Source organism: Solea solea, chromosome 12 (genome assembly GCF_958295425.1).
Source record: "Solea solea chromosome 12, fSolSol10.1, whole genome shotgun sequence".
Classification (NCBI taxonomy): domain Eukaryota; kingdom Metazoa; phylum Chordata; class Actinopteri; order Pleuronectiformes; family Soleidae; genus Solea; species Solea solea.
The window spans coordinates 27922850-27939367 of NC_081145.1; the positions used below are offsets into that span (position 1 = coordinate 27922850).

Sequence of the window (16518 nt, forward strand, 5' to 3'; positions counted from 1 at the left end):
CAACAGCACGGCAACGACTGTGTGCTGTGAGGTTAAATCGCTGATTTTCTCCATGGAATTTGGTGCAGGAGAGCGAGGTGTTAAGAAACTGTCCAACAGTGAGAAAGTAAACGCAATGATTTAAGTCGCTGAATTCTGTTTTTCCTTGTTTGCTGACTGGCAGCCATGTTTACAGCTGTTTTTTGGCAAACAGTGCATTTAGCACCGCTAAAAAACGATTACTGTAAATTTCACCTACTGGAGGAAGTGAATCTAATAAGTTCGATCTTATGTTAAGTTAAATATTACTTCATCATCCCTTGAATTTCTACCTTTGAATATGAAAGAAACTGACTTTCTGTCAAAACACTGACAAACACATGTCATTCATATGACCACAGTTACATTTATTCTATTAAATTAGAAGGCAACATTAGAGATGCAGTTAAACAAAAATACCAGCCAACTTTTCTTGAAAAATAAAACTATTTTAATATTTACTTTATAGAAATCCACACACAAACGGATGTATATTAACACAACATTTATTACATCACTTATATTTAGGCAATTTAGAAAAAATATAAAATTCAATGTATCTTCAGATATTTACACAAGTTCAGATGGTGGAGGGAACGGGGCGAGGGGGTGAGGAGGTTGGAGGTCTCAGGCCCAGACCTGGTATGCGAGTTGGTTTTCATTCATCCACCAGTCTGTCTTCTCCTCCTTCAGCAGCTGCACTTGTTGCTGAAGTTCACAGATGAGGTTGTTTTCCCATCTTTCTGCCGTCTCCCAAATGTCCTCCTTCCTCTGCCACTCCTCCGTGTCCCTCCTCTTCTCCTGCTCCAGCTCCTTCACTCGTCTCCTCCAGACGTCGTCTCTGAAAGCCAGCTCTCGCTCGGCGCTGGCGTTCAGCTCGCTCAGCTTGTTCTTCCACCTGGACTCTGCTCTCTCCAGCTCATCCACTGTCTGCTCCAGCTCAGATTGGCAGCAGTCACAGGCTCCTCCTTCCACCTGTGGAGGCTGATTCAGATCCTGGATCTGGCTCTGGAGTTTACAGATGAGCTCGTTGGCCCTGGTTTCTGTCATCCTCCTTTTCTCCTCCATCTTCTGCAGCCTCTCTTTGTCCACCTGTCTCTCTCTCTCCAGCTCCTGCACTCGTCTCCTCCAGACTTTCTCCCTCACAGCCATCTCTGTCTCCATGCTCACATCCAGGTATTTGAGCTTGGCTGCCCACCGGGCCTCACAGACCTCCAGCTTGAAGGTCTCCACCATCAGCAGGTTCATGCAGTCCAGATAGGCCTTGCTGCGCGCTCGCCTCTTCTTCATCTCTCTCTTGAGATCTTTCTGGAGCTGGTTCTCACTCTGCTGCAGCTGAGCGACTTGCTCTCTCAGGGCCTGGTTCTCCTCCTTCAATGACTGGAAGGAGTTTTTCTTTGTCTCCACCAGGAGAGACCAGGAGGTGGTGATCCGGTCGTTGTGTTGCTCCATGTGTGGAAGGTTTCTGCTCTTCTATGGAGGATGTGTGTTCTCTGGTGACACAACTGAGAAAAGGGTCTGAAGAGAAAGTGCCAGCACTGGGTTTATATAGCAGTCCCTCATGATGCATCAAAGGACATGGTGATGCATCAAAGGACATGGTGATCATGTGACACACCATATATGGTAAAACGTGGCAATTATATAGACATGCCTGTTTAATGGTTTAATGGCATGTTTAATGGATTAAAACACAAATCCATTATTATGTGTACTATTGGTGAAACACAAGTGAACATGACTTGCTCAATCACCATAATCATGATTCAGCACTAAACTGTTAAAATGACGTGTCCGTGTGAACTTTGTCTGTGACGAGACATGAAAACGAAGCGGATAACGGGTAACAGACGTTTTGGTTTCTTCTTCTTGGTCTGTGGCTAAATGGATGAATCCGCCGACTGCTTTGTGTCTTCCGCCATCTAGTGGAGCGGAGCCGCCATTTTGTCTCGCTGCCTCCGGTGTCTCGGCTCTTTCCCCGGTTCTGTTTAAGGTATTTAAAATGACAATGTGACAGCTTTTTAACCTTTTAAATACAAATTAAACAACTTTTGAGATCAAGTCGTATGTACTCACACGGATAAAGTATTTAAAACTAATCAATTACGGTGTAATTATTGACTGACGTCAACACAATCAAGAGTAAATTGATTTTTCAGAGGGCAGGTGAATTCTAAAATGGCGGACGTGTTGTGGAACCTGTGAACGCTCATAAACACAAACACTTTTCTTAAAGAGTTAATGTTTGTGACTGTGGTTTTATAACTGTAGTTAAATAACTGTTCATGCAGCCAAAAATGGCGTCGGTTGTTCAATTTGAAAAATAACGGTTAACCGCCCACGCACACACACACACACACATAAGGGCCCATATTTAAGCAAGCTCACAACTTTTCTTTACTATTTTTAAAACAAAGCGTATACATGAGGTAATATGTAGATGTGGGGCTGGGAAAAACCAAACATGTTTATCAGTGAACAAAAATCTTGAGCATTGGGTCCTAAATGTAGCACTTTAATGTGAAATATCTCCATATACAGTAAACATGACGTTATTCTTTATTTGTATGTTTTATTATGCCTGGAAATAGGATAAATTGGTAACCCTGCATTTTTCAGTGCATTTCTCCTAAGGCCTTCAACACTGGGACTCTTTAAGAAATGAATGTTTATAATTATAATTGGTTTGACCACACAGAATTTTTTTTTAAAGTTCTACAACAGAAACAAATTGCAAAGTTGTTGAAATTAAAGGGCAAAATTGGTTTTATTATTAAAAGTTTCCCTAAAGTATACTTTTACAAAGAAAATACTGTGTTTCCTGTGAGCTGCCTACACATGGGCATGTTTTGGTTGCTAGGCAACATATTCAGCCTGCTGCTGCTCTGCCATCCCTCTAATGATCCATCAGTAAATGAATTAGGGAAGTTTTTTGTTATTTACACCGAGGTCATTGTGCTCCAAATACATTTATTTCAGTCAAGTCTGGAAAATAAATATTCTTTCACTTGTTTCATATAAAATAAAATGCAGTTTATCGCCTTAGACAAGGTAAGATAAATTCATTCTTTCTTAATTGTGAAGCACATGTTCAAAGTTGTCCAAGGGGAAAAAAACACTTTACCATCAATTACCAGCACTTTTGTTTGGAAATGAAAACCCTAATTCAATGAGTTAGACGCAGAGCCACACGTTTATTCAATCAATTTCCATATAATAATTTTATATAAAAATATTAGTGGGGTATATGAAGTGGTAAAAACCCAGACTTGAGTAAAACAACAAGAATGTCACCGGAAAATGACTTTGGTGGAAGTTAAAGTCGTCCACTATAACATTTCCACTTAAGGAGTAGATCATTATTTACTGTCCCAGAGTTAGCTTAAATTTTGAAATTAGTAGTAGTGTAATATAGTATGAGTTGGTATTCATATTTTGAGAAATTGCTTTAAATTGCAAAATCCATTCAGATTTGTGTGTGTGTGTGTGTGTGTGTGTGTGTGTTAAAAGGGCTCGGCTCCATATAAAGCAGCTGGTTCTGTCTCCTGGTGACACTGAGCAGAGGAGCCAACGTAAACATCAGTGGTGAGTTTGAATTATTATTATTATCACCGGACCAACCATGATGATCACAGAAAAGTCATAAAGCTGCATAGTATTTACTTTGTGTTTTATTGTAAGAAAATACAGTGATTAATGACATTTGAGTAATTTTTATCTGTAACAAGCGACAAGCAGAGAAGTGTCTGTTTCAGGGTAAATCAGGTTTTTGTTGTATCGTGAGAATCCAGGATGAGATGCAGCTTAAATATGATCAATGTTATTATAAATATGCCTTAATACCTAAAAGTGAGGGGGTAAAAACATCCTGTGATATTAAGTGGTTGTTGTTTTTTAATAAGTGGGGTTGTTTATTCCTCCTGTAAGTCACATTTATTATTTTTGTATTTATTTTCTGTGTGTGTGAAAACTACAGCGTCACTGATGTTACTTAGACAGTTCATTTTCAAGGTAAACAAACGGTTACATATCTACTGCAATCTTTACTGTATATACCAGTCATCGGTGGCATTGTGATACAAAGCCTACAGAGGGTGCTGAAAGACAAGAATTGGTCCTCAACATATTCCAGGAAAGGTGAAAACTTTTGCCTGTATTTTGTGGAATAAATGTTGGGACTAAAATTAAGAACTGTTTACATAAGATAATGTAATCAGAGTTGGATTATTTTACATGATTCCAGATAAACGGCTCGAGGCCAAAGATTAAGTTTCCCTGACAAGAGTGACAAAAAAAAAATCGATTTAATAATCGATTAATCGTTGCAGCCTTGAACATCTGCGAAACCTGAATCAGCAAAAGTGAATGCTCAGAAAAATCACATGTTCTGTTGCTGGACAAACATATCAGTTATTGATTGATTACTCTATCAATGTCACTGTGTGCTTTTATTTTGTAGGAAACATGGGACGAGCACCCGGACCAGACCTCAATGCCTCTGCTTGGCTCTGCCCCTGCGTCAACGCCACCTGTCAGTCTCCGGTCAGGGCAGCGTGTCCGTACAGCACTGCTCAGCTCGTCCTCATCGCCATGGTAACCACTTCCCTCAGCTTCATCACCGTGCTGGGCAACACGCTGGTGATCCTGTCCATCAAGGTCAACCGCCAGCTCAGGACCGTGCACAACTACTTCCTGTTGAGTCTGGCGGTGGCCGATTTGATTGTCGGCCTGCTCTCCATGAACCTGTATACACTCTATCTCCTGCGCGGCCGCTGGCCTCTGGGGGCAGCGCTCTGCGACATGTGGCTCGTTCTGGACTGCATGGTTGCCAGCGCGTCCGTCCTGAACCTGCTGATCATCAGTCTGGATCGGTACTTCTGTGTGACGCGACCGCTCAGCTACCCGGCACAGCGGACAGGCAGGATGGCCGGTCTGGTAATCGGGGCCGCCTGGCTCCTGTCCTTCGTCCTCTGGGCCCCCGCCATTCTGTGCTGGCAGGTGGTCGGGGGCAAGCGAGTCGTTCCCGATGGGGAATGTTACACTTATTTGCTGGCCAGTCCCGCTGTCACTCTGGGGACGACGCTTCCTTCCTTTTACCTGCCTGCGTTTGTCATGATCGTCCTGTACGGCCGTCTGTCCGCCAGCAGCCGCAGCCGACTGAGCGCACTACAGTCAGAACAAGGGACACTCAGGACGTCCAGTCCGTCCATCAAAGACTTCCTTTTTAAAAGATGGAGCTGGGTGACCAGTGACACCGGCTCAGATGTGTCTCTGAACCAATCAGAGTCCAGCACTCCAAAGACCAGAAGGAACCACACGTCGTCCAGGAGCCCCGGAGACACATGCAAACGATCTCCCCAGCAGTGTCACACTCGGACCGTCAGTCGCCTCACCAGAGATGAAGACAAGGTGGAGAAGGACTTTTCGCCCTCCCTCCACAGGACGGCCTCGGCAGCGTTCTCAGCCTGTTCCAGCTTCAAGTCTCAGGAATCGAGGCGTCGCCGAGTGATGGCGAGGGAGAGGCGGGTCACAAAGACCATCCTGGCCATCCTGCTGGCCTTCATCCTCACTTGGACGCCCCACAACATCATGGCCGTCATCGCTGCCTTCTGTCACTTCTGTATCCCCAAGGGCCTGTGGACCACTGGCCGCTGGCTCTGTTATGTCAGCAGCACCATCAACCCCGGCTGCTACGCTCTGTGCAACGTCACCTTCAGGAGAACTTTCTGCAGCCTCCTGCGCTGCCGCAGCAGGAAGCTACGATGACCGCAGACTGGTAAAAAAAACAAACACCTTTACTCATTTCTGTCTCTGTCTATTTATGGTTGTTTTGTCCTATAGTGGTTGTTTTTTTGTCTCACTCCGGTTGTTTTATTGTCTCTGTGGTTGTCTCTTTATGGTTGTATTTTGTCTGTTTTCCTCTTTTGTGGTTGTAGACACGAAGAGACTCTCTTTGTGTCTCTGGTTGTGGTTGGTTTTGTCTCTTTGTGTCTCTGGTTGTGGTTGGTTTTGTCTCTTTGTGTCTCTGGTTGTGGTTGTATTTGGGGTTGTGGTTGGTTTTGTCTCTTTGTGTCTCTGGTTGTGGTTGTATTTGTCTCTTTGGGTCTGTGGTTGTGGTTGTATTTGGGGTTGTGGTTGTATTTGTGTCTTTGTGTCTCTGGTTGGTTTTGTCTCTTTGTCTTTTTTCATTTATTCTTACATAATTTAAATAAATTCATTTGGAGGCTATGTGCTGCACGTAGGTCATGACACGACAGTAGTCTCTGAAATCTCAGCATGATTAACCTGAATATTTATTTTTATCACACAAATAATCAGACAAGACTCTTCACCAAACAATGTACAGGTTGTTTTCTTTTTTTTTTTTTAAATCTTTTCATGTATACATGTCTCAACTTCAATAATCTATAGATCAAATATATATACACATATATGTATACATATATACATATATGTGTATATGTATGTATATATATATATATATATATATATATACATACATATATACTGTACATATATATACACACATATATATATATATATACATACATATATATATACATATATATATATATATATATATATACATACATATACACATATATATGTATATATTTATGGATCTTTGCCGTTACAGATCAATCATTGTTTTATACATATTTTCAACATGATGATTCTAAACCATAGTCACATGATGTTAATTTCACATCAGCTAAAGTGTAAAGCTTAAGTGCTCTTAGAACAAACTATCTCCTACGAGAGTTTTCTACAATTAATCCAAATACAACACACACAAGAAAGAAAGAAAGAAAGAAAGAAAAGAACAAGAACAGGAAATTAAAGGGGCCAAAGAGAAGGTGGTTGGTTTGTGGTGGAGGAGGAGTCTCTCGGTTTTTGTGTTTGATGAAGGAGGGAAGACGATTGATCAGCTGGATGATGAAGAGTCTTCCTGTTGTCTCCTTTTTTAAAGGCTTAGTCCAACCTCCTGCCCCCTGAGGACAAAAAAAGATAAACAATAATAATCAATCAATCAATAAATACGTAAAAAAAACAAGATAAGATTTGAAAACAGCGTCAAATATTTGGGACTTTTATCCACATGACTATCATTGTTAGAGGCAAAGGACGCAGTGACACTTTTAATTTAATCTTTAATGTAAATGTAGTATTTAAAAAAAAAAAACTCCACTGTGTGGGATTTATTTACCGTCATAAAATAACCTGGAACTTAAAGTGTGTTTGTGTTGCAGAAGGTCTTTGTTACTGGAACTAAAAACACTGACTTTCATGCTCTATATTATTGAATTAAATCACTTCCAGCATTTACACGAGGAAGAAATGATTTTAGCCACTGAACAAAATCTACACGTTATCTCAAGGTTAGAGAAGCTTTTTCCTGAGTGGAAACTGAGGTCACTTTGTGTCACTTTGTGTCACTCTCTCTGTTTGCAGGAGCTTCATGGACGGTCGTCAGCGCCTCCCTGTGGCCTCACCCTCTCTGACAACAGTTGGACTAAAACTCTCTTTTCTCTTTTTCCAATATTGATTTGTTGAATATATTTATTTTCCTCTTTGTAAATAAATGTGCTGTTTTAGTGCCAAAATTGTGTCTCTTTGTCTCTGAGCTCTGACTCAAGTTGTACAAGAGGTATCATCGTATCATGTCAGAGGTCGTCAAATGTCGCAGTGTAGGTAAGAGCAGAGGAGTAAATGTCAGTATCATGCATCATCCAAAGAAAGTTCTAAAAACAAGGTAAAAACCTGTCTCTATATTTGACTCTTATCCTCTGTAACTGACTCTTTTTTAATCCTGTCCTCTGTATCTGACTGTTGTCCTCTGTGTTTGACTTTTACCCTCTATTGTCCCCCTGTCCTTTGTCTAACATTTTTTCCCCCTGTCTGACTCTTTTCTTCCATGTTTTAATTCTCTCCTCATTTGTCCTCTGTATCTGACTCATGTCCTCTGTTTGACTCTTGTCTTCAGTATGTGTCTCATGTCCTCTGTTTGACTCTTGTCTTCTGTATGTGTCTCATGCCCCCCTGTCTCACCTTTGGGTCTCTTGGGTTTGTGGGAGCAGGGTTTGGACACGGTGACGGTGGGTTGACACTCAGCGTTGAACAGAGCTTTCTTCAGTGTCCCTGATCGACTCTTGGTGTTGGTGACAGAGTCACATTCTCCCCACCGAGAGAACTTATACTTGCAGTCGCCTGAAAGACACGGACAAGAACCAGGTCAGTGGACTGTCTCTTTCTCTCACACACACACACACACACACACACACACACACGTCTATGATCACTCAGAAAAACAATATGATGTGTCACATGACATGTTTTTTAACCAGCAGCTGAAAAAAACCCTCAATAACTCAAAACTGTACTTTTATTATTTTCCACCAGGTGGAGCCAACACAATAACTTTATTTTAAATCATGTAAAGGAATACATGTTATAATATTAAATTAGTGTGTGTGTGTGTGTGTGTGTGTGTGTGAGAGAGAGAGAGACATGTCTCTTAAAGGGATAGTTTTGTTTTTAAATTGTGGTTGTTTGAGATGACACACGGTTACAGACACGAGAAAAAACAATAATAAAGCGCTCACTCTCCCGCATCATACTCCATAGAGAATGTCACAGATTGAGTGACACACAGCAGTAGAAGAGTAGCTCTCAGCTTCTGATGAGCTATAAATGCAGATTTTCTCTGGAATTTGGTCTGAGAGGTTGAGTGGTTTATAGTTATATAGTTTACACTCAGGCCAGTCTGGCTCAAGGTGAGCTAAAGTGACAAAAGGAGTCTTAGGATTCTAGACTTAAGTAGGCTTAAGTGACTCAAATCAGTTTTTTACTCGCATCACTGGCGGCAGCACAGAGGGCACTCATAACCCCATAGTACCACATTAAAAAAAAACCTCAACTATCCCTTTATATGTCTCTGCCATGTAATCAATGTCCCTCAGACATGTTTGTCACGTGTGACGTGTCTCAGGTGTGTGTGTGACGTGTCTCTTACTGATCTCCTTCCTCCAGTTGCAGGGGATCTTGCACTGAATCTTGCTGGTCTGCTCTTTACAGGTGGCCTCTCTCAGTCCGTCTCCACAGTCTCCTTCATCGGGGACACATTTCCCGTACCGAGTCTCCGAGGCGGTGCACTGTAAGTGTTGCGGCTTTTCATGTTTACCTGGGGGAACACAGAGCTCCTGTCAGAGGACAACTCAACCATGCCAGAGTCCTGTCTGACACACAGGTGACTGTGCTCTAGCAGTGGGGGACACCTGGTACCTTAAAAAAGACCAAAACCTCCAAACTACCCCTTTAAAGCAGCCAAATTCACCGTGATTGGCTGGTGTTTGCAGTGAAGCCAGCGTCGCACAGATAACCGTCACTGCATCGCTGTGACACAGAAGTAAAACCTAGAAACGTCAAGATTTTCTATGGAGTTCTGCGGCGTCCTGTTTCTCCACTTTTTCCTTAAATGGATCAGTTCCTAAATCAAAGTTAAACCGGATCAACTGAAACAATCAAACGTCTGCTGCTCGTGTTTTAAATGACCGTTAAATGACTGTCTGTGCGCGGAGGCTGACGACGACTCAACTGGTAATAACACGTCCGACCCTCGTGCCTCCAGTGCATTCTGGGAAACCGTCCTTCATCGGGACTATTGAATATCAGAGTCGGTTAAATAATGAACACACGTCATCACATATTTTAGTTTACAGGTTCCGCAAAAAACTTCAGTTTCTTGTCAGAAAACCACTTCTAATAGTGAGATAAAGTAACTTAAATGAATCGTAAAGATATTTTAGACCTAAGCAGGTGTAGATTTTTTGATGTTCTCAGTCAGACCGAGACAACAGCATTTTAACTATGCAAAGAAAAGTTCAATTTCTACACCAACATACTGTAAAGCCCTCTGCCCTGGCACCATCATCAGGTCACATTTTTAACTTGCTGTCACTGCCACTTCCTGAAGGGTGGGACGCTAACAGGCTACAGCCCCCTGAGAATGTTAGTACCTTTGTGGGCTCTGCCCTTCTTGGCGTTGGCACCGAGCGTCAGGACCAGGAGCAGCAGCAGCGTCACGGACAGCAAACGTCTCATCCTGTGGAGACAAAACAAACCACGTTTAACGAGAGAGGAGACGTGACGGAGACGTGACGGAGACGCCAAAGAGAAGTGTCACGGTAAAGACAGCTACCAACATCTGCACAGTCAACCTGAATTTAATGTGGTTGTGTAGGTTAGTGACACATTTTTAGCGTCGCACATACAGCTGACTGCACTCTTGAGCGCCCCCTGTGCTGAGAAGCAGTAGTGGCAGGCAGCCACAAGATCAGTAAAAACATGTTCACTGCTTAATGACACTGCTTGACAGCAACTGGACACTGAGGGTTTGTTTCCCCTGCATCACAGTCCATAGAGAAAATCAGCGTTTTTAGCTTGTGGGCATAATTAATCGTCGATCGATTCATTGATCATTAAGATTATTTTATTTGCCTATAAATAGTGATTTTTAATATAAAAATATTAATGATTAATCGATAATCGATTGTTCATTCTCCAAGCGATCGAACAAGAAAATGTCATCGAATGCCCACAAGCTGCTGCCTCATGTGGTGAGTTTGTGTCACTGAGGGGAAAATTTTTAATTTTTACAGTGAAGTTATGAAATAACACATGAACTCATGAATGGCGGCGGCGGATCAACAACTCCTGTGTGCTGTGATGTAAACTCAGGGATTTTCTCTGTGGAGTTTGGTGCAGGGAGAGAGCGCGGCTTTCACAGCCACTCAAACTTGAGTTTCCAGACAGAAAACAGTGGGATAAATGTCACATACATGTTCTTAAGGTATGGCAGATTTGAGCAGGTGTATTTTTTTTCCTTAAAGGGGAGTGCATACGTCACAGTCAGGTGTTTGTGAGATGCACAACCACACGTCACAAAAACAAAGTGTTTTGTCGCTCTTCTCCTGTTGGCCAAGTCGCTCCGTGTTGTCGCTCCACCCAGTGGACCGGGAAGCACCAGATGGTGCAAATGTAGTCCACATAAAATCTGCCCCCTTTTCTTTCTGCGTGGCCCCCGCAGATTGGATAATCTGACAGTTGCAGCAGCAGCAGATTATGATGGTGAAAGTAGGCTAATGTATTCAGATTGTTCATGCTGTCACTCATTTATTTCAGAATTGTAGTTCAGGCTCTTCACTTTGCCTCACAGGAGGAGACTCCACATGAAAACTAGTCTCGTGAAGTTTCTTTTTATCGTATCTCCAACTCTCAGTCGCTTGTGTTCTCTGTCGCTTTTCTCCGTCATCTTCTTCTTTTTGTGTTTGGAGATTGTTTGTGATTTTCTCTGTTTTTTCTGTTCTTTTATTCTTTCCTTCGTCCTCCTGAAGCTTTGTTTAAAAGAAAAAGGTCCTAGTGCAGCGCCACATTCAGGCCTGGCATACGTACTACAGCATTCAGAGTCATTTTGATTGGGTTTCTGTGTGGACGAAGACATTTCCTGAAACATTTCATTCTGTTTCCATGTGTATGGATCCTCAATTACTCTCTCTCTCTCTCTCTCTCTCTCTCTCTCTCTCTCTCTCTCTCTCTCTCTCTCCCTCTCCCTCTCTCTCTCTTTCTTTGACTCATAATTTGCGAGGGGATAAAACATGTACAGTTTCCAGTGTGGATCCTTGTGTTTACTCTTTAAAAAGTAAGCACTTTAACAGATCAGTTAAAGTCAAAGCTCCGCCCCCCTCTCTGTTGTTATTGTGCTCAGTAATGACAGACTCCTCTCTCAGGCCTCCATTAAAGCTGTGCTCCTCTTTCACATGTCAGCTGCCTGAGTAAATCCTGTTCTTCTCGCTCCTCCTGCGGCGCTTTATGAGCAAAGAAGAGACTCTCAGCAGGCCTCCAGTCTCTCCTCCATCAATGAAGAGGAGGAGGAGGAGGTGCAGGGGGAGGTGTGGACAGCGGGGAGGGGACGAGGAGGCCAAGCAACATCTCAAAGAGCCCTTTAGATTTCCCCTCAAAAGAATCCTGATTCATTGGTCCAAAACAAAGCCTCCTCTAGCCTGGTTTCATTTCTCTAAAGACCAACACAGATTCCACGCCACATCTTAAGAGCTGACCCCCCCCACGCGGCCCGGATCGCCCTCAATAGAAACTAATCTGCATAAGAAAATAAAGAAATCTTAGCGTGAAGAAAGAGGGGAGTGGGAGGCTCCTTCACTCCAAACACTTAGAGGAAGTTGTCTCTGAATCTCAGGGTTCAAACTCACATCCGGAGCCAAACATGAAACAGAGTTTTACTCCTCCTGCAGAACGGATTTTACAGGAAACAAACAAAAAAACAAACAAACAACAACAAAAAGAAACACTCCTGTGGGTGAAGGTGTGGCCTGACCGCTGCCACCACCGCCGCTACTGTTGCTGCTGCTGCTGCTGTATAAATAAACTAAAGATACTTCAAATAACCTAAAGATGCGTCAAATAAAGTAACCAACAAACAAAAGCAAACGTCAAATAAAGTAAACATCCACCTAAAGAAATGTTAAATCACATAAACATCAAAGTAAAGATATGTGTATCTTTACTTTGATGTTAACGTACGTTTACTTTGATTTACGTAAACTTCAAACTAAAAAAACATGCTACAGATGTTAATATCAAAGTAAAGATATGTTAACATCAAAGTAAAGATACGTTAACATTAGAGTAAAGATATGTTAATATCAAAGTAAAGATATGTTAACATCAAAGTAAAGATATGTTAACATCAAAGTAAAGATATGTTAACATTAGAAAAAAGATGTGTATATTTACTTTGATGTTAACGTACGTTTACTTTGATTTACGTAAACTTCAAACTAAAAAAACATGCTACAGATGTTAATATCAAAGTAAAGATATGTTAACATCAAAGATATGTTAACATTAGAGTAAAGATACGTTAACATTAGAGTAAAGATACGTTAACATAAGAGTAAAGATACGTTAATATCAAAGTAAAGATATGTTAACATCAAAGTAAAGATACGTTAACATTAGAGTAAAGATATGTTAATATCAAAGTAAAGATATGTTAACATCAAAGTAAAGATATGTTAACATCAGAGTAAAGATATGTTAACATCAGAGTAAAGATATGTTAACATTAGAGTAAAGATATGTTAATATCAAAGTAAAGATATGTTAACATCAAAGTAAAGATATGTTAACATTAGAGTAAAGATATGATACTTTGATGTTAACGTACGTTTACTTTGATTTACGTAAACTTCAAACTAAACAAACATGCTACAGATGTTAACATCAGAGTAAAAAAATGTTAACATCAAAGTAAAGATATGTTAACATTAGAGTAAAGATATGTTAACATTAGAGTAAAGATACGTTATCAGAGTAAAGATATGTTAACATTAGAGTAAAGATATGTTAACATTAGAGTAAAGATACGTTATCAGAGTAAAGATATGTTAACATTAGAGTAAAGATATGTTAACAGAGATATGTTATCAGAGTAAAGATATGTTAACATCAGAGTAAAGATATGTTATCAAAGTAAATACATTCACATCAGAGTAAAGATTTGTGAAAATAAATATTAAATATAAACATTAAAATAAAAAGCAAAGTTTGTTTTTCATTTTTAACTGTTATTGTAGCTGCTCACACCAGCAGTACTACACACACACACACACACACTTTACTGTATACAGTATGTACTATGTTGTGTATATATATTGTGCTTATGTGCTGCAGCATGAATTAAGATTATTAAAACTAGTTTAAAAAATTTACTTAAACACAATCATATTTTTAACTATTTGTTCCCACTGGAAGTTTTTTTTAAAACTTTGTCCAACCATTTTCAGTGTTTGTTTTTACACTGCATGTGTAAAGATCTCTCTTTCAAATAAATGATCACACAAACATAATCATCACAGATCATAACAGTCACACGTCATCAGTTTGTTCTTTTAAAATCTTCACACTGAGGGCGGTGAAATCACATTATTGTGTAGTTTGTTTTTTAATTCTGTTCATCCTGATTCTGATTCATTCCCACAAATTAATCTTAACGTGTGTTTAACTCCACAGCTAAATTAAATGATAAGTTTCCTACAGTAAATGTGAGGTTGATAAAAATAAAACAGACACTTACTTTGTCGAGCAATGAATCAAACTGAGGAAATGTCGTCTTCTGTCGCTGCTTCAGATGATGCTCCGCCTCCTCTCTCTCTCTCATACACACACACACACTTGTTTTGTTATGGATTAACCCTTGTGATGTCATTATGAGGCTGTTTTCAGGAATGTCCCCAATGCAGTATGTGTGTGTTCAGTTGACTGATTATCCTTATGTGATCTCTATTAAATTGTATTAAGATGAAACTTGGAGGGCTAGTTTTTTGTTTTTCCATCAGTGATAGTTCCTGGTGTTTTTTGTTTTTAGTACTTGCTCTGACGAGGTTTCAAGCGAGCTGAGCCAATACTGAAATGTGACGTCAACAGACTGCCGGACACTGATTGGTCAGAGAGTGTCGTCACTGAAGAGTCATGAGCATGACGTCCGACACACTGTAGCTCAATTAAAAATACTTAAAAATCCTTGTTATAATTCCAAATTATAATTATAATCCCAAAATCTTCTTATAAAAAAATCTTTTTATAATTCCAAAAAATCTACTTATAATTCCAAAATCCCCATAGAGAAAATCAGTCATTTCAACATCACAGCACACAGGAGTTGTTGATCCACCGCCTCCATCACTAAATTGAATTGTGTTGTTTTGTGACTTCTGTGTTTGAAATCCTTTGTTCTGATTTACCTCAGTGACACAAAGTGACCACATGAGGCAGCAGAGGACCAGTAGATCCTGTGTCCCCCGTGAGCTAAAATCGCTGGTTTTCTCAGTGGAGTTTGGTGCAGTAGTGTATAAAAACTTCTCTCAGATAAAGCATTAAATGTTATTGTTAATTGATAATTGTAGAATCATGGTTTTATGTCCCTGCCATTTTGTCTCTCTAAAAATCTGTGCAAAAGTCGCTTAAAGTTACCTTTTAGTTTAAATTACATTCACATAGATTAAGGGTAAAGATAGATTATGGACACGTAGTAGTTACAGATTAAGTCTCCAGGATATGTTTCCGTGTGTGTGTGGTATGTGATCATACAGGTCTGGTGTGTGTGTGTGTGAACAAATATTTGCTCATAAAGTGGCTGCTGCCATCTGTGCATATGTCTGTGTGTGTGTGTGTGTGTGTAGAGCTGGTTTACAGGTGTGTGTGTGCATGGTTACACAGTGTCGTAGTGAAATGGCTCAAAGGTCAAATCTGTACCTGCTAACCCGCAGGCGTCAGTGATCTGTTTATCTGTGTTAATAACTTCATATCAGAAGGTTTCGTTTGTTTCCACAACCATCAGACTTTTAACACCTCGGCTAAGAGCAGGTGTTTAACTGAGTTTTAATTCAGGTTACTCGGGTGTGACTTAGTTTTACTGTGTTCTACTGCATGTACAGCGTTTTCAACTTGGTTTTAATCTGTTTTTAACTCGCTTCTACTGAGTTTTAATTCAGGTTACTCGGGTGTGACTTAGTTTTACTGTGTTCTACTGCATGTACTGCGTTTTCAACTTGGTTTTAATCTGTTTTTAACTCGCTTCTACTGAGATTTAATTCAGTTCTACTGAGATTTAACTTGGTTTTACTGCGTTCATCTGAGTTTTAACCAAGTTCTACTGAGTGTTATCTTAGATTCACTGAGTTTTAAATAAGTTCTACTGAGATTTAACCTGGTTTTACTGTACTACTACTGCATTTTACATTTGTGTTAGTTGTACTGAGATTTAATTCAGTTCTACCCAGATTAAACTGGGTTTAACAGTGTTCTACTGAGTTTTAACCAAGTTCTACTGAGCGTTATCTTAGTTTTACTGAGGTTTAGCTTAGTTTTTCTGAGGTTTAGCTTAGTTTTACTGAGGTTAAACTTAGATTTATTGAGATTTAATTCAGTTCTACTGAGATTTAACCTGGTTTTACAGTGTTCTACTGTGTTTTAAAACACTGTGTTTTCTACCCAGTTTTGTCTTAGTTTTACTGAGGTTTAACTTAGTTTTAAATACGTTCTACTTTATCTGAGTTTAATCTTAGTTTGTTTACTCTGTTCTTGTGAGGTTAATCAGTTAATCAGTTGTTCTTCTGAGGGTTAACACAAGTTTAGCTGAGTTTTAACAGAGGTTTCACTTATGTTTCTGTTTTTAAACCAAGTTCTAACAGAGTAGTACTGAGATCAAAGTGACGTCTGAGTTCTACTTGTTTCTGTTTTGTGCTCTTTCAGGTCGTTCAGTGAATCAGGAGCAGAGTCCCTGATGGCTCAGTCATGCATGGCGGCCATTGTTGCCGGCAGAGAGCAGGAGGTCACACTGCCGCTGTGTCCTCCTTCATGTCCTCTGTCCTCTCAGGATCTGTGTCCCTGCTGCTGCTGCTGCTGCTGCTGCTGCTCCTCCTC

The 16518-nt window shown here is 40.4% G+C and overlaps 2 protein-coding genes across 2 annotated transcripts; one reads left to right on the forward strand and one right to left on the reverse strand.

Annotated features, from left to right (window-relative positions):
- Positions 1-1953: 1953 nt before the first annotated feature.
- Positions 1954-8073, forward strand: chrm4b (cholinergic receptor, muscarinic 4b). Its single transcript, XM_058644616.1, has 4 exons — positions 1954-2011; positions 3527-3603; positions 4478-5794; positions 7471-8073. The coding sequence occupies exon 3, from the start codon at positions 4483-4485 to the stop codon at positions 5782-5784; it is 1302 nt and encodes a 433-aa protein (XP_058500599.1). The 5' UTR covers positions 1954-2011; positions 3527-3603; positions 4478-4482; the 3' UTR covers positions 5785-5794; positions 7471-8073.
- On the reverse strand, positions 6615-14228 carry mdkb (midkine b). Its single transcript, XM_058644618.1, has 5 exons — positions 14171-14228; positions 10035-10120; positions 9032-9199; positions 8068-8226; positions 6615-7010 (listed from the first exon to the last, which is right to left on the reverse strand). Exons 2-5 carry the CDS (start codon positions 10117-10119, stop codon positions 6991-6993), a joined length of 432 nt encoding a protein of 143 aa, XP_058500601.1. The 5' UTR covers position 10120; positions 14171-14228; the 3' UTR covers positions 6615-6990.
- Between the last annotated feature and the right edge of the window lie 2290 nt (positions 14229-16518).

Excerpts from the sequence above, each read along its gene's own strand:
- chrm4b (XM_058644616.1), top strand. The coding sequence starts at position 4,483 with ATGGGACGAGCACCCGGACCAGACCTCAATGCCTCTGCTTGGCTCTGC.
- mdkb (XM_058644618.1), bottom strand. The coding sequence starts at position 10,119 with ATGAGACGTTTGCTGTCCGTGACGCTGCTGCTGCTCCTGGTCCTGACG. Across the intron at positions 9,200-10,034 it reads GAAGGGCAGAGCCCACAAAG|GTAAACATGAAAAGCCGCAA; the intron begins GTACTAACATTC and ends GTGTTCCCCCAG. Across the intron at positions 7,011-8,067 it reads CAAACCCAAGAGACCCAAAG|GGGGCAGGAGGTTGGACTAA; the intron begins GTGAGACAGGGG and ends TTTTGTCCTCAG.